Here is a 21,336-nt window from a genome sequence, read left to right as displayed (position 1 = left end):
GGGGTCAATCGAAGCCCGCAAAGAGAGAGAGAGAGAGAGAGGGATCGCCACCCCCGCGGCTGCCCGGCAGAGCAGATGAGGAGGGACCAGGGAGGGCGAGAGGGGAATACCTACCTTCGAGGTGGAGGGGCGACCGTCGTTCGGCGGGGACAGGGCCCGCGGGGGAGGGTTCACCGGCGGGGAGCGGTGGCGGTTTGAGAATGGCGTTTGGGAGGCGGAGGCGGATCACGGTTGCTACGGCTACACTTTTGTCTCTTTTTTCTTTTCGCTTCTGATGAAACTCTGCGGCTTTGACACGTGTACTCGCGCCGGGCGTCCGCTCGGTTGGCGGGGGCACTCCTCGCCGGCCGTCGGATGGTGGGTAAATCGTCTGATCTGGGTACTCACGCCGTTCCAATAGAAAAAGGAAGCCCCGATGCAACATGTTTGCCGCAAATTTGTTTCCAGGGTTGTGCAAAATTTGTGGCAAAATACTTGCAACATCTGCAATATTTTAAAAAACGTGATATATGAATAATCAATGTAGGAGTACTATGCAATAACCTTTCGGCGTCACCCTTTTCGTCGACATGGACGTATCCATCGCAAACAGCCCAATAGGTCATGTTGAATGAGTTCTGCGGGCACTGTGGTTTGCTTGGACTCATACCATGTAGGTAGAAGAGATCTTGGGTGAAGAAGACGAGGCGGAAGAGAGGTTTCGGGAAGTAAATGTCGTGCTTTAGTGAAGCGACTAATAAAGAAGAGGATTGGTTCGTCGGTCGCCTCCTGTATCACATGTGTGCGACAGAAAGTGGTGGTTGTTCAGATTTCTCTTTGCCTCTCGCATCAGCGGCTACTAGGGCACTCATACCTTCCAAGTTTCGTCGGTGAGCCCGTGGATCCACCTCCCATCTACTTGCTGCTCAGGCGGCCGGTGGCTGGCAGGGGTTCTCGGTCCCTCGTCTTCGGCTAGTAGTTTAGGTTAGGGGTTCTTTCGTGGGAGGCGGGTGTTCCGGTGGATGGCGACGCTTCATCTTTGAGACGGTCTTCCGGGCTCTGATCCTCCTCGAATTCGTCTATCGAGATGGAGTCGACAGAGCTATGGTGTAGATTCATGTCATCTTCTTGGCATGACGAGGTTAGGATTTCTCTTCAAGCATGCGCGCCAGTAAGATTTAGTGCCAGGCTCTTCTGATCGATTTAAGGGTCCAATGGCGACGTCTGCAGCTCTAGGGTGTTGGTCCTTAGGAGCATATGCATGAAGACTTACCCGGCTATCATCGACAGGGTCAAGTTGACTCCAGTAGGGGAGCGACGAAAGTGATGCGTCAGCGGTTCGTTTTGGCAGCGGTAGTGGCCATTCGGTGGTGCATGATCCTTGATGTATTTTTTATCATGTCTAGAGGTGCTATGAAATTTTTGTGAACCTTTATATATGATATATCTGGTTCCATTTTTTTAAAGACTAATGAAGCAGAGGAAGATGGGTGTTTAGAAAAAAGAGGATGATGGGCGTTTGGAACATGGTGTAATATTGTGCTAAGAAAAACGTCGTGGGGAGGAAGCGGGTAATAGAAGAACTCCACATACTCGATAAGGTCATCCTCTTGTGATGTTTCAACGTAATTGGATTGAGCCTGTGATGGACAATCCTCTATATGAGCGATGGGAGAGTCCAGTCAGTCAAATGAGTAAGACATTTTTTTGTTTCCTCCCGCTAGGCCGGAAATCTTGCATTTTCTATATCCATATGATGTGGAGTCCTTAGGTTTCGAGTTATATCTCGACCTTCCTAATTTTAAATCAAATGAAGGTGATGGCTAACGCCTTTCTTGACAATAGCTTCCGGAGATTAAGATTGATTCTCCTCTTTGAAGTTCTCTGATAGTGAGGATCTATTTGACCGCTCTAAACAAATTTGGTTTCATGGATTATTGGGTCATGACAGCATTTTGCACGGTATATAAATTTGCTCGCATGACATGTATTATTGCTTGTCCATGTGGTTGGTAGCTTGGTACTTGGGTTTCATATTATCGCTTGTGTTGAAATAGATGTACATAAGAGTGTGATCTAATAAAACAAGCATATCTTAGTTTGGCATTTTAATATGTTCATCATGTCTCACAGACAAGCGAGACAAAATGGAAGTGCAAAAGAAATTGGTTAATTTCATCCTTGTATACAGGGCAGAAAACTTATTGTTTTATACTAAAAAAATTACATTTGCTTATAGAGTCGAGCATTAACATATACTCCATCCATTTCAAAAATACCAAAAATCACATGGTCAACATAGTTTTTGTGATACAAAATCAAATCAAAAGTGAACTTTTTTGGAACGAATCTGTTACACCATTACATGTCACATAAAGCATCTATTACCAGAAGGACGGTCATAATTTTATCTACGGGAAAACCTTACCTTATTGAACAAATTATGACTAACATTTCAAAATGGAATCATTTTTTTTTGAAATCATTTTAACATCAAAGGTCACTGGCTCAACGTTCGTGCTGGGCAAAGTGGCTGCGAGCCACCCACACCCCCTGCCCCCCAGGGACCAGGATTTTTCGACTGAAGCTTTTGCTAATTTTTTTTAAATAATACATTTTTTATTAATTTCCATAAATATTACGCTGGGTAAATTTTTTTTAAAAATAATACACCGTCGGCCCGCTGCAGGCCGACTGGGCCTAGTCGGCCCACAGCAGGCCGACTGGGCCTAGTCGGCCCACAGCAGGCCGATTGGATTCCACGGCCTACAGCTGGCCGACTGGCCCCTGTCGGCCCACTGTGAGCTGACTGGAGCTAATTGGCCCACTGTGGGCTAATTGTTTTTGCAAAAAAATAGGCATAAAAATATATGTTTAAAAAATGTTAATCATGTAATTAAAAAATGTTAAACGTGTATAAAAAATGTTCCTGATGTATACAAAAAATGTATAATATATATGCAAAAATGTTGACATAAAAAGTATGTTTTAAAAAGTTTTAATCATGTATTTAAAAATTGTTAAATGTGTGTATAAAAAATGTTCCTTATTTATACAAAAAATATAGAATGTGTATGAAAAAAAGTTGACACCAAAAAATTATGTTGGTGAGTTGGTGACAAAAAATAAATCAAGGTTGTGAAAAAAATCTGATTGGTTGCTCTTTTTTATGGAACTGGAACATTTTTTTCAAACATATTTTTTTGGTGTCAACTTTTTTTGATACACATTCTATATTTTATTTATAGATAAGGAACATTTTTTATACACACATTTAACAATTTTTAATCATGTATTTGAAAAAATGTCAACTTTTCAAACATATTTTTCAAACATAATTTTTTGGTATCAACTTTTTTTCATACACATTCTATATTTTTTGTATAAATAAGGAACATTTTTTATACACACATTTAACAATTTTTAAATACATGCTTAACACTTTTCAAAACATATTTTTATGTCAACATTTTTGCATATATATTGTACATTTTCTGTATACATCAAGAACATTTTTTTATACACGTTTAATATTTTTTAATTACATAATTAACATTTTTTTAAACATATATTTTTTATGCCAATTAGCTCCAGTCGGCCCACAATGGGCCGACAGGACGCAATCAGCCCACAGTGGGCCGACAGGGGCCAGTCGGCCAGCTGTAGGCCGACTGGAATCCAATCGGCCTGCTGTGGGCCGACTAGGCCCAGTCGGCCTGCAGCGGGCCGACTAGGCCCAGTCGGCATGCAGCGGGCCGACGGTGTATTATTTTTTAAAAAAATTATCCAGCGTAATATTTATAAAAATTAATAAAAAATGTATTATTTAAAAAAAATTAGCGAAGCTTTTGCATAAGTGGCTGGAGATGGGCTACCCATTGAAGAAACACACGACAAGAAAAAGATGATGAAGAGGAGACGTCACAGCAAGGCGCAATCGGAAACTATAGGAATGATGGCATAGCAAAACTGCAAAAGACAGCACTATTACTCGTTGCTTAAAATCTAATAATGTACTGTACCACTGTAGCATGTGCACCATCACAAGAGAATAAGAAAGCTAGATAACTCTGTCTGCAACCACCATGTAGTTAAGACCTGTAGGCTACAGTCACAATCTAACTCTTTCCATGTTGTTTCTTCTTCCTTTTATGTTTTGGTTTGACAGCATCTATTAGACTCTCCGGTGATCGGCTTTCCTTGACCTCATCCGACACTCCAGCACTTCCAGAATTTGACACGCTTTTCACCTCCGGATTAGATTCAGTCAACATTGGTTCGGCAGCTTCATGCTTTTCGTCATTTGCTACAGCTGGTGAATCTGCATATTGCAAGGAAAATTTCCATAATTCAGAAGGATGTGTATGCATGTCATGATGAAGAATCGTTCTTGTCCAGTTAAGACAACAAAAGCTCCAGAATTAGTTAACTCAGCTAAAGCATGCTTAGCATATGGAACACATGTTTCAGCACTTTTACTAGATCATATTTCATGGCTAGTGAGGACTAGATTTGAAAAGTGAAGCATGAACCCGATGTTCAGGAAATTCATTATAGGTAGTAAGCACTCAGATCATGCAACTAGACAGGAAAAAAAATTGAAAATAACAAGCAAACACAATTCATGGTACCAGGCAACTGAGAGATTCTGAGGGAGCTTAATGGAACTCCTTTGGAGTATGGATCCCTACATTGCAAAAATCAGGGTAATTGGGAAAACTTAAATAAACCAACTATTTAATGCTCGGATTTAGAGAAGTGCAGCACTCCAGTAGCTACCAATTTGATGGGCCACCAACAAACGTGGACGTTTGTTTGTGTTTAACAGTTCGGTCCACAGTCAAGGGTGAAATCATTTTTGTATCTTGATGATCGTCATCACCTTCACTTATCTGCTGACCATCATTGGGCGCCTTCGAGGTTTGGTTTTCCAATGCAGTATGTGTGCTCTCCTTCATAGTGACATCAGGAACGTCAACTTCTTTAGCAACTAATGCTGGAGTACGCTTTACTTTCTGCAATGCCTTATCAGTAGTGTACTTATCAACCTGAACAAAAAAGAATAGCATGGGTTTTGATCCTTAGAATGACATGCATATCTGATCATCGAAACAGAACAAAGTTCAGAAACACATGATTTCTATGTATCAGGCTCATTCAAAGAGCCGTTGAACACACATGCTGATGGATTGATCCAGGGGTTTGATTTGCTACTTTGAGATGAACCAGCAAGAAGCCAAAATAGGGTAAATTTGGTAGCAGATGGGTATGCTGCTAACCAGGGCCATGGCAGAGATAGAATGGCCACGCTAAGAAGCACAGATACGGATATACAGACACTGGGATACGTCCAGGTATTATAAATATTTAGAAAAATATTTAGCATGATCGTATAACAAAGATTAAATGATAATTTTTCAAGAGATTTTTTAAGTTGAGTACTAAATATATGTTGTCACAGTTCCATTAATGAAAGACTTTGAGCAGTGCATATGTAATACAGCCCAATTTCAGAAAACTCTAGACTAAGTCAGCTCCTCCTCACTTTCCCATTCTCATTCTGCCACCCCTTGCTCCAGCTGCCCGAGAGCTGCAGAGCAGGAGAAAACAACTGCGCCGCCGCATGTATCTTCTTGCTCATCGGTCGCTTCTGTCCCCATCTCCCTCTCCGCTTGAATCTTCTTCGCCGGCGGCCGCAGTCCCCATCTTTCTCCCTGCCCAGAGCTTCTTCCTTGTTGGCAGCCGCCTTCCCAACTTCATCCCCGCCTGGATCTTCTTCGTCACCAGTGGCCACCGTTCCCATCTCCCTCTGCCCATATCACAGCCTTATCTGCCCAGTGTCCCAGCCTATCGCTATTTATTTTATTTCTTTTAAATCGGAAAAAGGCATAGGCGCTAGCAAAACAAGCAAAACGCCTAGCGCTTGATGTGGATAATTGCGCTTAAGTGTGCGGTTTGGTCAGAAAGGTGGCAAAACACACAATTAATGCCTAGCACTTTTTATAACCTTCAAAAAAGATACTTGGGGATACATACACATATGCTGGCGTATCCCTGTATTCCGTACGTACTGCACGGGGACATGACTGATGTTGCCATATCGGTGCTTTCTAGTGTCCATGTGCCTGACCAGCACAATGTCAACTTTCTATCATCTTTTTGTTTCCCTTTTTATGTCAATAGGGGTTTCAGTATGGAACTTTGTGAGTGGCTTAAACACTTTGCATGTCAGAGTGGTTAACCACAAGAGTTCATGAACCACATTCCCAATTGGCAAAACCTGCTATAGTTTCATATTTCATAGAACATTAAAGCAGATATCCAAATTATAATGCCATATAGTGATGCAGCTTGCCTCACCTTGGTCTTTATTTTGCTTGTTATATCAGCAGCTTTAACCGAAGCAATCCTTAAACACTGCATGATAACACTTGACATGACACCCTCTCCACCAGCTTTCTGAATGGCACAGACATCACCATTTGAATTAATCGTAGCTGTCATCCTTCCTCCCATAACAGCTTCTTCCTTGTATGTTGGATCGATAACCTACACAAAATTCAGCCAAAGACTGTCATGAGAAGATGAGAGCAACAAGATGATTGCTAATAACACGCCCTTCATGTTTTGAAATATACCATGATATTACCGTCACCAAAATATGCAAAGGTTACAGCTATGGGGAGATGATGAATTGTTAGGGGAAGTGGATCCATGACCTGTAAAATACATCAAAGATAAAAACATAAGACAAATTTCATGGCAGTGTAAACGACAGGACCAGCATTTGATAGTTAATAACAGGGTTGTGTTTGTGATAATGTATAACAGGAAGCTCTGTAAGTCATACAAATTTGCTACTTCTCATTATAGAGACACAACAAACTGGAGAATATACAATATAACACCTTATATAGGTACCTCAGGGTCATGTACTGTGACTTGCTGACCATCATCCCCACCAACCGTGCATTCAGGTCTCCGGAATGTAGACAAAGCTGCCAATGCAGCGATGTTAGCTGCATCGATGAGATTCCTGAGAGATACATCCATATCGTTTCACACGGTTAGCGCTCTACCCAGAAGCATCCACTCATTAATTACATCAGTAAACAATATACAACCCATACCCCCCATTGTCCAGAATGTGAAGGTCAACGCGCACCGACCAGACATGCTTCCCGGCAACAACACACAAGGATTCCATATCAACGGCTCTGCTCTCCCTGCAACAACGCACCGAGCAGAAGTGAATCCAAATTAAACTCCACACTTCAACTCTCTGACAAAAAGAAACAGTACCAAACAGCCATCCTGAGACCTTAGGCCACGGTCAATGACACGGCCGAGCTCAATCGCCGCTTCCCCGGGTCGTCCTGGCTCAAAGGCAGGGTCAGCCATGGGAGAGAACTCGGTGAATATGGCGAGCGTGCCCTCGTTCGGCCTGTCCTTGTACGGCGGGACCAATTGGGCGGTCACATAGCCCATCACGCACGTCTCGCCGAGCAGCACCTCCGCCGAGCCATCCTCCCTGCAGATTCCAACAGCGACCTCAGCCAGACATTGATGCGCGCGCGAGCAGAGAAGCTCCGTGAGCTCAAACCGTCGGTCGCGGAAGGAGAAGGGGGGTGTGGGGAGGGGATCGAGTCGAGGTACCTGCCGAAGGAGATTGTGAGCTTGCGGAAGTCGAAGGGGCGGCGGCCGTCGACGCGGAGGTCCGACTGGAGCGCCTGCTCGATGAACTCCCGCTCGTTCACCGTCGGGCGCCACCGCTGGTCCATCATCTCGTCGCTCGCCGGCGGCGGGGGGCTAGGGTTTTAGACGCGGCCGAGGCGGGGTGTGCGAGAGCTTGTGTTTTTTCCTCTCCTTTTTTTGACGGGAGCTTCTAAGTTTTTTTTATTGATCGAGGAAATATGTGTCACATTCGTTGGGTTTTTGACCGGCTTGGGCTTTGGGTCCGTGCAGGTTAGCTGGGCCTCTATGGACACAATTTAGGTCCCTAAGCGGGCTGGATTCTGGCACGGCCGAAATACCACAAATTTTTTGATTTTTTTTCAACAAAAATCTTTTAAAAAATCGGGACTATATTCTTAAAAATATTGTTTGAAGAAAGTTTATTTACATACTGAAAACTGTTTGTGTGCGGAAACATCAACAGATGAAAATAAAAATATTCATGGTATATTTGAAAAATGCTCATCATGATTTAAAAAATGTTCGTGGGCGAAAAATATTATAGATGAAAATAAAAAAGATATAAAGAAAAAACCTGGAAGAAACGAAATGAAAAGATAGAAGTGGGAATAAAATGAAAAACCAGATTAAGACACACCCTTAAAACTTGGAAAGGACACAAAAGAAAACGAAATCAGATTAATGAGTGGTAATGGGCCCTGACCCAATGGACTAAATATCTGTGTAATATTCTCAATTAAATCGTTAGTCCAACAGAATCATGTGTCATCGACCCCAAGAACACATTAGGGACTTAGATGGCCTTTCAACTGTCATCTTGACTAATACTGACTCACAGTGACCATTGCTTCGATACACATTATTTGGAAATAGGAAGAACAACAATGTTTCCAAAGGACCATGACAATGAAACTCAGGAGTTCATGAAAGAAAACCCACACCAGGCCAGATTTCACTTGTCCACATTGGCAAAGGAATCAGTCAAGCTTTCACCCTCTACTGAAGCATTCGTTGCAAGGTTTTGCGCTTCTAGAAGCTTCATCTGCCGCTCAGCATGCTCCCTCTCACACTGGCTAATGCCCATGATGATGTCAAGCATAGTTCCAGTAGTCCCAAAGAACACCAGAGGAGCGAAGGACTTCCGCTTTATGCCCACAGGAATAGCAAGGAGAGCACCAGCAACAGAGAAGACCCAAGTTCCGAGGGCACTGCATGCGCATGTGAAACTGAATCAGCATAACATGTTCCAAGCAAACGTGCTGCCTAAAGAGCTGCTGGTTATAGTCTATCTTTTTCTAGACATATATGCAAAGTCTACAAATCTACACTTGCCATTTATTGGTGCTAAGTTTAGTACGGTAAGTCCAAAAATCTACAGCGCATGTTCACTGGTCTTTTAACTGCACACAGTTTACACAATTCATTATTCTAACATGGCCGTGCACATCCTATAGCATATGACCATATGCCGGTGCACAACTCACCGGATGTACCAGAGAAATTCCAGTGATGGTCGAGGAATGACGGTAGAGTAACTGGAGGCATGGTGTGCTACTGTGCTCAATGCCCAAATCACATCTATGAGTTACTATGCCAAAATCATAAATTCAGGTTTCGTGAATCTGATGGCAAAAAGCAACTGGAGGCATGGATCAAGAAATACTACCCCAACAACAGGAAACTAGGCATAATGTGACTGCTAAATCCAAGCCACCTTTTCTTGAGCATACTACAGCGTAAAGTCTACAAATCTACAGCAGGTGTACACCGAACTTTTCTCCATACTGTCTACACAATTCAATAACATGGCCATGCACATCCCAATAGTACATGACCATATGCCAGTGCACATCTAACAGAATGTACCAACAAAATTCCAGTGATGGTTAAGGTATATGACAGTAGAGTACCGGAAGCATGGTGTGTCTGATGCTCAAATCACATCTGTGAGTCGGTACGCTGGAAAATTTATGTCGTACCATGCCCATAAGTTGGTTTGGTGAATCTGATACCATTTCTGACTTGTGACCTTGTAGCAACAGGGAACTATCAATCAACTAGGCATAAATGCATAATGCGTATTTCGTGCCACTCTGACGCGTGTGGGGAATTCCTGGCGTTGGAGCATTTCAACGAACACCTTGCGGCCGCCCGCGAAACCCATACCTAGGCAGGCACTACATCGATCTTGACCGAAGCGGCAGCAAAAATCACAAGGTTGGGCGCAGGGAAGGGAGAGCCGGGTGACTAACTTGGCGACGGTGCAGTCCTCGAGGTGCTTCTCGCCGCTGCCGACTCGGTCCATTGCTTGCTTGCGGCGGGGCCCGTTGCCGTGACGCGGCGGCGGATCAACCTGCGTACGAACGGGCGGTGGATGGAGGTAGCGAGCTGGGCGTCGCGAGGATGGGGGGAGGCCGGATCTCGGAGGCGGGCGGGGGGCGGCCGCGGCGGAGGAGGGAGGGAGAAGGGTCGGGGCTCGAGGAAGGGATGAAGGAGGGAGCAGGCCGAACCGTTTTCTTTCTGGTGTCGGTATCCCTAGGAGCCGCCTCCCTCCTAGCTCCCGATTCCCCCGCCCCGCCCCCGCCGGCTTCCTCTCCACCGCCACCGCCACCGCTCCCCCCTTCCGCCGCCTCTCCCCGGCGGTTCCTGCTTGCTCCTCCCCTGACGGCCGCAGCGCCGCGCGAGCGCCCACCCCGCACCGCCTCCGCCCCGGTTACCCTCGACCTAGCCCTCCCCGGTTTCCAAGGGTTTGACAGGCGATGGAGAACGGGAAGTCGGTGGTCGCCGAGCTCGCCGCGTCGTTCAGCGGCGTCCAGGTCACGCCGCGCCGGAAGCCCACGAGCACGCCGCCAGCGGCCAGCTTCTGTGAGCTCCCTGTTTCTCTTCCCTGTATTTAATGATTTCCTTAAATCATGTGCTCTATGTGCTGTCAGTCATGGTTGCATATCATTCATTGGTTTACAATAAAAAGCGTGCTTAGGGTCTGCATAATCAGAGTTCCTGCTACTTTTCGTTTCTTTTCTTTTTGAAACTGTGCTATCTTTTCATTAGAGATGGGATGTTTCTACTTTCTAGCGGTGAACATGAGAAGCTTGTGTTAGTTGCTCAGCCTGGGATAGGAAAATAGACCGTGAGCTTTCTGAGGTGGTAAAACAGATGAGGGCATTGGTCTCCAGGGAAGGTGCAATGGATGCGATTGAAGATTCAGTTCGGTTGTTCCATTAATGGTGTCTAGGTGGAATGCTTAATAAGTTTCATCTTGCAATAAGCAACTAGAACTGCGGGATTCCCCTGTTGCTAGCTAGTAGAGTACACGCGCTTGCAAGTTCCAACTAGTTGCTTCAGGGATTGAGTTAATTCATTGACGTTGACCTTTGTCCAGGGGCATATAGTAGATTGGAACACCTGAGTTCTGTTTCTCGTTATTTTAGATTGTACTATGGATTTGATTTATTATCTGCAAAGTGATAAATTTTAAATTTGAACTAATTCAGATTCTCCCATGAAGAAGGCCAGGCCTCGGAAATTGGTTAGTTTGTGCATTGGCGTCCTTGGTCAGCATCTTGAAGATATTATCAATGATATTTCTGAATTTACTGCCTTCTTCCCACCACACATAAAGGTACCTATTTACATCTATGGTCGGCGTTTTTGCCTTAATGCTGAATACACTCTGTAGTCAAGATGTAATTACTTAAATAGCTAGTTCATTTTTTACTTCTAGCTGAAACCCAGTAAATTTAGAAAGTAAGCCATTGGGGAAAATGTGCTGTTCGTCTAGGTAGTTTTAGACTTATAATCAAACAAAAACTATGGAAAGTATGAGGAACAATGTATGTATTCTTAAAGGAGAGCATCAGAATGGGGGCCCATTTCATCAACCACAAGAACCTTGTGCCTGCCAGTACTATTAGATTACATACTCCCCCTTGTTATTCCTTTTAGACGGTGGTTTGAAATGCCGATTTCTTCTGCTACATAGTACAGTCTCTTTCTGCTTTATTTGTAACACTTCAAGCATGGAGATGTATTCAAGCAACACTGAAAACCTATATTTTTCTTTCTTTGCGTGATGTGGAATCATGAATCTTGATGAGCTAAATAGCACAGAAGACACGCACCTTGAAATTAGGAACTTTAGAAGCGAACGCAGCAAGATCCGAGTATTGGCCAACAGTTAGGGAAAGATTGTTTGACGACATGAGATTATTATTATTATTTGACTTGCTTATAGAATAGCAGCTAATAGCAAATCCAATATGTTCTGTCTGATGTGCAGTTTAAGTGCCAATTTCGGTATTAGTGAAATATTGATGGTATATTTACCTTGTTTCGTGTCACTTTCTTCAACACACTGTTATTATCTAGTTATCTGTCCATACCTATACATGTAAGTTGTTACAGTAATAATTGAGTTAATTGTATGATACAGTTGGCAATTATGTCTATCGCGAGGAGGAGAAGATTACTGAATGACGATGTTCTGGTTTCTCTTGTTGATAGCTCCTGGAAGATCCTAGATATATCTGGGTCTGAGGTTACTGATGTTGGCCTGGCTACTGTGGCACGTACTTGTAGTAACTTATGGGCAGTTGATATTAGGTAAGCTTTGGTGCTCTGTGTCAGCTATTCTTTCGTGAAAGCTAAACAGACAGTCCGGTTAATGGTTGCTTTATATTTATGACATATCTTCCTTTGCAGTCGATGTGAAAAAATAACTGCTGCTGCCGTTTCAGAAATTATATGCCACTGCCCATCCCTGGAGATATTAAGATGCGGGTATGACCCATAAATGCATCTACAAGCTTAGGGTTACTTTATACTTTATAGCGATGTTTTACTTCTCTGGTCCTTAGGCTTGAGGATAACTTCATCTGCTTGCCTGTGATTGCCATGTTTTTGCCTCTATTCTTTGTGGATAAGTCAAGTGTGTGGATGCAGTGCACCGGTCAATTCCTACCTGTAAGGCTGTACCATGGTTGAATTCAGTCCCATGAAACTTGCAAACGCAGGGCTTTTAAATTTCGAGTGTTGGAGTTGCTGAAATCAAATGTATGCAATTTGGAAGTTAAAATTAGCTTGTTCTTCATGTGTAACTGACAATTAGCAAAAGGGAAAAATGATGCATTGGATTTGATGTCAATTTGTCAATATGTAAGCACATTGTCATGTACCGTGTGTGTTCTCTGTTAACATTTGAGTTACTGAAATGAAATGTGTGCAGTTTGGAATTGAAAAATAATTGTCCTACAAGCTTAATTAACTAATTCAAACCTTGGAAGGAAGTTGTTATTTGCCCCTGCTGGCGATTATTGTAGCTTTCAATTTGACTGCATAGTATTCCACGTAGCAGGATATGAAAAAGGCTTAAATCCCACTATTGCAGAGGCTGTCCAAGAAGCGAATTCACTGCCCGTGGGTGTGTCAATCTCCTGAAACCCAAACTGAATACCCTTGAAGAGGACTCATGGGAGGAGCTTGAAGCAGTAGATTTTGGCAGTGGCGCACAGTCTTTAAGATGGCTAGTCTGGGTAAGCATGCAAGTTCTCTCATCTCCAAACAATGAATTTTGCATTTCACAATCAATTAATGTGCCCATTATGTTTCGTCTTTTGTGCGTCTTATTATAGCCCAAGATAGATGATAACTCGAAGGAAATACTTGCCGTGGAGTGTCCTCGTGTTATCGTCAACCCGAAGCCATCACTCCTTGACCTCGGTGGATCCAAGACCCCAAGTGAAGCATTGGCAAGCTTACCACTAGACCATTCTGTGGTACAAGACATTGATCCGAAAACATGGGCAGTTTCTGCTGCCCCTCGAAGAATAGCTGCTGCTCCACCTCTTCCAAATGCTCCGCCTGAAATACCAATCGCGGAGAGGTTCAGGCTAGCGTATGTGGAGAGGGACGCAAGGCTGGCGCCGAAGAGGGCCAGGAGGGAGAGGCAGCACCGACGCCGCACTGAAAGGGATTACTTGATGAATGATATCGACGCCAAGTCTGTCGCCCTTGCGAGTAAATACCTGAGCAAGGGCTAGTGATGACGGTTCTTGTGTTGTTTTGGAGTGTTGTATGTATCAGTGGTTGTCTAAATACAAGGGGAGAAATTCCCGGAAAAAAAATACAGTTCAAGGGAAGAAATGATGGGTTGTGTAACAAAAGAATAGTTGCATCATATGAGGAGCACGGTGGCGGCATCGATGTATCCAACTAAATGAAAACTGAAGCAGTTTTGTGAGAGCTTTGTGCTTGCGATTTTTAACTGTGTACATATGCGCGATTTTAAACTGTGTATACATATGCTTGATGGAGCAATTTTGGGAGAGCAATCAGAGATGAAGACCCAGATTACAAAAGATTATTTAGAGATGAAGATCCAAACATTACATTAGATTATTTAGAGATGAAGATGCATACATTACAGAAGATTATTTAGAGGTCAAGACCACAGACCTTTGTTTTTTTTACATAAAAGATTACACAGATATTTTCTACTCCCAAGGTTGCACTTCCTACATCTGAAAAAAAGTTGCAGCTCCTAAAAGAAAGGAAAAAAGAAAGAAGCATCTACACAGATCTAACGAAGCCTAGACAGCAGCCGAGCGGCACAAATAGTTGGTCTTCAGTAGGCAGCATCCAGCTCCGACTGCGCCGCCCCCGAACGCATCCCGCAGCGGCCTATCAGTGCGCGGCGAGGAGCTCGGACGGCGCGGCGGCGAAGGCGCCGAGGAAGGCCTCCATGGCGCCCGGCGACATGGGCGGCGGGGGCAGGAACACGACGCCCCTGGCGGCGGCGAGCTTCTTCCGGAGCGGGTACCGCATGCCGCCGCGCGCGCCCCCGACGAAGTGCGGCACGCCGGTCTCCGCGGCGTGCGTGGGTGACAAGGGGGCGGGCGAGGAGGGCGAGAGGAGGCGCGCGGAGGCGGCGGAGCGGAGGGAGCGCGCGACGATCTTGGAGTCGCGGAGCCTGGCGAGCGCGCCGGGGCGGAGGAAGCGGTTGTGGTGCTCGTGGTCGCAGCGCGCCGACGGCTGCGGGGAGCGGAGGCGGCGGTCCTCGGCCGGGTGCGCCATGCGCGAGGTCGGGGCGGATCTGGTGGTCGAGGTTGGGAGGATTCGTGGAGATGCTGCGGGATTTGGGTCGCGGGTTTTTGGTGCGGGAGGAGATTGAGCGAGAGGGGAGGGGGAGGGGGATATATTGGGGTTTGGTGGAGGGAAAACGGGGCGGGAAAGGGAGGGGAGGGAAATTGGAAAGGGAGGGAGGGAGGGAGGTGGCAGCTGACAAGGGGGCGGGCGGACACTTGGCCAGTGCTGTCCATCATGCCAGCCCACGCACGGGCACGGGCACGCCATCGCTGAGGAGGAGATCGTGCATCAGTATCGTGTGGGTAGTAGTTTCGACGCCATCGTGCAACGACGGCCAGGCCCATGCGGCTGGACTCTTGAAGAAAGAGAAATTGATGATGTATGAGGAGGTTGTCGTCCTCATCGCTGAGGAGGAGGAGTGGGATCACCATGTCCCGATAGAGACAAAGTTGGAGCTAATGTTACCATGATGCACCACTTAACCATGGCATAAAAAAAATTCAAGCACTGACATATTCAATAAGGTTGTGTTTCACAACTTGTAACACCGATTTCAGACATAACGAAAGTCGATGTATGAAAACGAAACGTAACGGTAAGTTTTTTATATAATAAAAAAACAAAGAACAAAAATACATGAGAATGATATCTTGCATTTCCAAATTCTAAAACACATCGTCAGACATCATCAGTGGTTAAATTCTGAAGTGAATGAAGACATGAAGTATACATAATTAGAGGTTAAAATACTAGCTAATGCCCCCACATTTTGCCAAAACACATACATGTAAATATATTTAAATAAGATTTAATCTACTAGCTATAAGTTCATACATACAATTGTTGCAACTTGTAAAAATTTATAGGAAAAAACAACACGTTAAAAGGTATATCGAACAGAAATCGAATCGAGGGGGTGATGATTGTAATCCAGACCAAAAATATGTTGTTGTTTTGCCAAGAGAGAGGGAAAAAATTACAGTGTGTGGCGTGGTGATGATCCCACTATGTGCCCTTTGCATATCATTCACCGTTAACTTAGGATTAATATACATGCTATAGTCGCTGCGTGTGTGCCGCCTCCCCCCCCCTCCCTAGCGATCCCCTCCACCTCCCCTCCCCTCCGCCTCCCCACCCCTCTAGATCCCATCCGGTCTCCTCCGCCTCCCGTCCGCCTTCCCGCCCCTTCCTTCTGCCTCCCCTCCCGCCGCCACCGGATACCGGCTGGGCAAAGCCCGTGCGGGGGATGATGCCGGCAGCGGGCGTCCCTCCGTCACAGCTTGGAGGCGTGGCTGTGAGGTGGATCTTGAGCGGGTGCCTTGGGACGACGTGTGTGTGGCCATGGCGCCAGTCACGCAGCGATGTGACCTCCTCTACCTTTGGTTGTCTTCATCGTCGGTCCAAACACTACAAAAAAAATACACTTCCGTGATGATACGTGTTTGTCACAGTAGGTCACGTTTTCTATCATGCATGTACATCCATAACGATTTTATGACAGAATCAAGATAGTCATACCTGTGTTGTCATAGAAGTGTTCCATGACATTACCAAAATTATCATCACGGAAGTGTCCACTTCCATGACGATAAATCACGCATCATAGAAGTGCTTTCGTCAAGGGTGAACGGCACATGGCATCCACCGTAGCGGGTCGTCGTTAAGCTATCGGGTTTTTGGATCCGATAACCCATTAACAGCTCGGACCAATGGGGATTTTCCCACATGTAAAATTCTCAACGGCCAGAGAAACCATGTGTCGGCTCACCGTTGGGACAAATGTCATCCACTCATTGGACCGAAGGCGCCTATGATACGTCGACACGTGGCACGACCCAACAGAGGCCCATTCTGGTGAAAAGGCCGACTCGTTTGACTTTGTCAAAAGGTAGCGGGCCGGCCCACGGAAAGCCTGTTAACGGCATGTTCGCATATAGCACATTTATAGTCCGCTAAGTCACGGCCTATTATGGCCTATCCGAATTAGGCCCAGTAGCGTCATCTGGGCCGACCAATATGATTCCAGCCCATTGTAAATTCCGGCCCATGTATGGCCCATGATGTATTTCGGCCCATATGAGTCCCTTTGTAACTCTTGGCCCATTAACGGCCCGTGGTGAAACTGGCCCGTAATGAATAGTGTATCACTTTATACCCATTAAAGGCCCATTATTCCATTGGACCGTTTCCAGCCCGTGTTACCTTTCGGCCTTCCCAGGGCCCATTTATTCTTGGACTCATTTCCAGCATTCGGTTACTTACGACCCGTTACTGGCCTTTTCTGCTCGTGGGCTAAATTCAATTCGTGGTTACAGTCGGACCGTTTGTGGCCTGTTAATCCGTTGGGACATTTTCATAGCGTTGTCAAATACCACCGATTAACGACGACCCGTTATGGTCGGCCCATGAACGGATGTTTCTAACTCTAGCTCGTTTATGACCCATAATGCGATTCGTTATTGGCCCATGTTTGGCCAATCGATCATACGGCCCATAGAAGGCCCATTGATGCTATGCCCCATTGAAGGCCCATTGTTTCTACGGCCCGTAGAAGGCCCAATGTTTCTACGGCCCGTAGGAGGCCCATGGTCACTACAGTAAATATGTAGCCCATGGTTATTGTGGCCTAGTTTTAAAAAATAGGTTATTGCAGCCACTAGCAAACTGCGGAAAAAGAACTGCACTGACTACAAGCAAACAAATAAACAAGACAACAAGGAAATAAATAAGCAAGCGACTTATGCTAGGCTATCACGGCTATTACACATATTACATCCACTGGGCATCAAAGTTCGCCACCAGTGCAAATATAGGGAACAAAGCAGCATATCACATACACCGGTTGTCAAAGTTGGCGACCAGTTCAAATAAACGCCGCAGCAAAACAAGTCCAAAACTAAAACCACTTCAGAAGAGCTCGAGAAACAATATCCTGGGTACCCATAATGCTGGCAAGACGCTTAGCAAGCTTATTAACTTTGTCATGTTTGGCGCTTAAATCCTCCAGCGCTTGCTGTTGCACCATAAAGTATGCATCTGAATTCCGCAGGGACTTCCTCAGTCCTTCGGCTTCCTATCGCAAAACATTTGATCGATGTCCTTCAACTTGAAGTTGAGACTCAAGAAGCCGAACTGATTCAGGCAGCAAGTTCAAAGAGCTGGTGCCAACAGTAGTGGCCAGTAACTCGAACACTACATCAAGACAAGACTTTGGGGTTGTCTCATTGTCTTCAATATAGTTTTTATCAGCTTTCTTGGAGACCAACAGGGATGTCTCACTATGTTGAACCTTATCTGATTACTTCCTTTACCATTGAACCTTATCCAATATTTTATCCACATTCTAAAAGAGAAACAAACAGACAAATCACAGGTTTACTATGTTGTATATGAAACTCATTTTGGTAAACCAGTTCAGTAGTAAGGCGGACACGATAACAACATGAAACAAACATATATCTATGTAGTATGGTCACTGTATGGTCTATATCATTCTAGTTTATGTTGCCAAATCAAGATAGAGACAATTCAAATCATATGTATTTAAGACAAAGCAGCATAGACAAAATATAAGTGTGGGAAACTACACAGCAATAACAACACTTGTAATGTGCATGGCATGAGAACATAACTGTTTATTCAATTGAAACTGAAATCGACATAGAGCAAGTTACAACAGCAAACATGTTAAAGAAACGGGTTTAAAACATACCTGTTGCACCATTGGAGTTCCAATTACATCCTTCAAATTTGAAATTAGTTGGTATGAGTAAATATAGTGATGCAAGAGCAAAGGAGTATGAACCATAGCTACATAACCTGACCTGAGAACAATTCTTCTTCTACTTTAAGCATTGACTTGGGGTTCGGAGTGGTGGTCCTCGTGATTTGGGCACAAAGTTGCCTTACTAACTGCTCATGTTTGGGTGCTCTATGGTGGAGACGGTGTTGTGTCAAATGGAACTGGGTTACTATCTGCTGGAGTTGGGGTTAGTGAAGGAAATATGCCCTAAAGGCAATAAAAAAGTTGTTATCTGATATTTCCTTATTTCATGATAAATGTTTATTATCATGCTAGAATTGTATTAAGTGGAAACTTGATACATGCGTGGATACATAGACAAAATACTATGTCCCTAGTAAGTCTTTACTAGACTAGCTCGTTGATCAAAGATGGTTAAGTTTCATAACCATAGACATGTATTGTCATTTGATAAACGGGATCACATAATTAGGAGAATGATGTTATGGACAAGACCCATTCATTAGCTTAGCATTATGACCGTTCAGTTTTATTGGTATTGCTTTCTTCATGTCAAATACATATTCCTCCGACTATGAGATTATGCAACTCCTGGATACTGGAGGAATGCCTTGTGTGCCATAGAACATCACAATGTACCTAGGTGATTATAAAGATTCTCTACAAGTATCTCCGAAGGTGTTTTTTGGGTTGGCATAGATCGAGATTAGGATTTGTCACTCCGAGTATCGGAGAGGTATCTCTGGGCCCTCTCGGTAATGCACACACCATAAGAAGCCTTGCAAGCAAAGTGACTAATGAGTTAGTTGCAAGAAGATGCATTACGGAACAAATAAATAGACTTGCCGGTAACGAGATTGAACTAGGTATGAAGATACCAATGATCGAATCTCGGGCAAGTAACATACCAATGACAAAGACAATTACGTATGTTGTCATAACAGTTTGACCGATAAAGATTTTCGTAGAATGTGTAGGAGCCAATATGGGCATCCAGGTTCCGCTATTGGTTATTGACCAGAGATGTTTCTCGGTCATGTCTACATAGTTCTCGAACCCGTAGGGTCGCATGCTTAACGTTCGTTGACGCTAGAGTAGTATTGTGATATTTGATGAGTGGTAACCAAATGTTATTCGGAGTTCCGGATGAGATCTCGGACGTCACGAGGAATCTCGGAATGGTCGAGAGGTAAATATTTATGTATAGGAAGTCATGTTTTGGGTTCCGGAAAAAGGTGCAGTTTTTTCGGCGTTGTACCGGGAAGCTTTTAGAAGATTCCGGAGGATTCCGGAGGTGTCCGGAAGTCCACAAGTGGGTTCACCGTGACCCAAGGGCTAGAATGGGCTGCGGGGAGGTGCCCTGGCCTTATTGGGCTAGGCGCACCAAGTACTCAAAAGCCCATGTGGCTAGGGAAGGCAAATAAGGAAGGAGTCCTAGTAGGAATAGGATTGGACTTCGAGTCTAAGTCCTCTTGTAGCAACCAGACCTCAAAAAGTCTGATCTCTGTGCTTCAGTGTCATCCCTGGATCAGTAACGCTGGCACGCACATTACTTGAAGGATTTATAATAGAGTAGCAATCACACACTTATTACATCGAAGATCTCCAAAGGAGAACTTATTACAATAAATATGGCTTAAGGCTATCTAATAACGATAACAGCGGAAGGCTTGGAAGATAAGTGAGTCCATCAACTCCAACAACATCACTGAGTATAGGACCATGATCCTAAGGCATCTTACTCGTCGTCTGAAAAGTCTGCAACATGAACGTTGCAGCCCGAAAACGGGTCAGCACATGGAATATGCTGGCAATGTAACAGATAGAGAGTAATGAACAGAGATATGCTATACTACATGCATCTATGGCTGGTGGAAAGCTCTATGGTTACAGTTTTGCATAAAGCCAATTTTTCCCTACTGCAAAGGAATAAATTTTATTTAACTATCATGGTGGTTGTTAAACATTGAGAAGATAGACATCCTCTCAATCTCAATTAAGCATCAGCATTAAACCCAACAAATTAATTTAAAGTAACATGATGAGATTCACATGATAATCCAAGTACTAGATACTCAAAACGTCCATAACCGGGGACACGGCTAACCATGATTAGTTTATACACTCTGCAGAGGTTTGCGCACTTTTCCGCACAAGACTCGATCTCCTCCGTTGGATTTCTCGCACTACATGGTGTTTGAGAAACGGATGACCGAGACATAGTCTTTCAGAAGCGTTTACACCTTACGAACGGGTAGACAGTACCAACCTACATCCCCTACATCTGCTAGTCTACCACTGTAAGAGTTCACACGGCTTAATCAACTATGCTAGAGCCCATAGTAGCTTGTGGCTGCACACGGAACTTTCTAGCATGAATAATCTCATGATCCCTTTGAGGCTGGGTGGCGGTCCATAAAACAGGCAATCGCTGGAATACTCAGGTGCCTCAATCCACCCAGATGTGTATTAAAGTTGCCACCTTAAATAAACCATTAAATAACAATCTCACATCTGTTATGGATACACTCACCCAATCCACGTCTACTAGCATAGCATGGCAATATAAGCAAATGTAGAAGTAACTCCCAAGGGTTTGATAATATAACAGGACAATAGGTTCTACCTCATCTACTTCCCCAAACCCACATATTAATCAGATCCTAATCATGCAACTGTTTGAGGGTTGATCTAATGCAATAAAACTGGGTAGTAAAGAGGTATGATCAAAGTGTTACTTGCCTTGCTGATGATCCGTGAAACCTAGAGATTCGAAGTAGCAAGCGGCGCACTTCGGATACTCTATCGCAAACAAA

General features: G+C 44.5%; 5 protein-coding genes across 11 annotated transcripts in view; 1 reads left to right on the top strand and 4 right to left on the bottom strand.

Moving 5' to 3' along the window:
• LOC119340447 (mechanosensitive ion channel protein 2, chloroplastic-like) overlaps positions 1-226 on the bottom strand; it is an 8,744-nt gene extending 8,518 nt beyond the window's left edge. For both annotated transcript variants that reach the window (XM_037612356.1, XM_037612357.1), the window contains exon 1: positions 115-226. The gene's annotated coding sequence lies outside the window, so the exon portion shown is untranslated. The remainder of the gene's footprint in view (positions 1-114) is intronic.
• Positions 227-3,935: 3,709 nt separating this feature from the next.
• On the bottom strand, positions 3,936-7,866 carry LOC119337827 (exosome complex component RRP45B-like). Of its 5 annotated transcripts, none has more exons than XM_037610045.1 (9): positions 7,636-7,866; positions 7,301-7,510; positions 7,110-7,205; positions 6,901-7,015; positions 6,618-6,698; positions 6,340-6,528; positions 4,759-5,027; positions 4,611-4,666; positions 3,936-4,300 (listed from the first exon to the last, which is right to left on the bottom strand). In XM_037610045.1, the coding sequence occupies exons 1-9, from the start codon at positions 7,761-7,763 to the stop codon at positions 4,098-4,100; spliced, it is 1,347 nt and encodes a 448-aa protein (XP_037465942.1). In that variant the 5' UTR covers positions 7,764-7,866; the 3' UTR covers positions 3,936-4,097. The 5 variants fall into 5 exon arrangements, with proteins under 5 accessions (XP_037465942.1, XP_037465943.1, XP_037465945.1 ...); XM_037610048.1 differs by having other exon boundaries at positions 4,164-4,300; positions 4,862-5,027; XM_037610046.1 differs by lacking the exon at positions 4,611-4,666 and having other exon boundaries at positions 4,862-5,027; positions 7,636-7,865.
• A 490-nt stretch (positions 7,867-8,356) lies between these two features.
• On the bottom strand, positions 8,357-10,135 carry LOC119337826. Its single transcript, XM_037610044.1, has 2 exons — positions 9,927-10,135; positions 8,357-8,882 (listed from the first exon to the last, which is right to left on the bottom strand). Exons 1-2 carry the CDS (start codon positions 9,977-9,979, stop codon positions 8,627-8,629), a joined length of 309 nt encoding a protein of 102 aa, XP_037465941.1. The 5' UTR covers positions 9,980-10,135; the 3' UTR covers positions 8,357-8,626.
• Positions 10,000-13,914, top strand: LOC119337825. Of its 2 annotated transcripts, none has more exons than XM_037610041.1 (6): positions 10,000-10,539; positions 11,183-11,296; positions 12,107-12,276; positions 12,376-12,453; positions 13,061-13,205; positions 13,305-13,914. In XM_037610041.1, the coding sequence occupies exons 1-6, from the start codon at positions 10,078-10,080 to the stop codon at positions 13,710-13,712; spliced, it is 1,377 nt and encodes a 458-aa protein (XP_037465938.1). In that variant the 5' UTR covers positions 10,000-10,077; the 3' UTR covers positions 13,713-13,914. The 2 variants fall into 2 exon arrangements, with proteins under 2 accessions (XP_037465938.1, XP_037465940.1); XM_037610043.1 differs by having other exon boundaries at positions 10,298-10,539; positions 11,169-11,296.
• A 129-nt stretch (positions 13,915-14,043) lies between these two features.
• Positions 14,044-14,835, bottom strand: LOC119340292. Its single transcript, XM_037612184.1, has one exon. The coding sequence runs from the start codon at positions 14,743-14,745 to the stop codon at positions 14,356-14,358; it is 390 nt and encodes a 129-aa protein (XP_037468081.1). The 5' UTR covers positions 14,746-14,835; the 3' UTR covers positions 14,044-14,355.
• Positions 14,836-21,336: the final 6,501 nt, after the last annotated feature.

This window comes from Triticum dicoccoides, chromosome 7B (genome assembly GCF_002162155.2).
Source record: "Triticum dicoccoides isolate Atlit2015 ecotype Zavitan chromosome 7B, WEW_v2.0, whole genome shotgun sequence".
Classification (NCBI taxonomy): domain Eukaryota; kingdom Viridiplantae; phylum Streptophyta; class Magnoliopsida; order Poales; family Poaceae; genus Triticum; species Triticum dicoccoides.
Note: the sequence above shows the minus strand (reverse complement) of the source record. Positions and strands in the feature narration are given on the sequence as shown.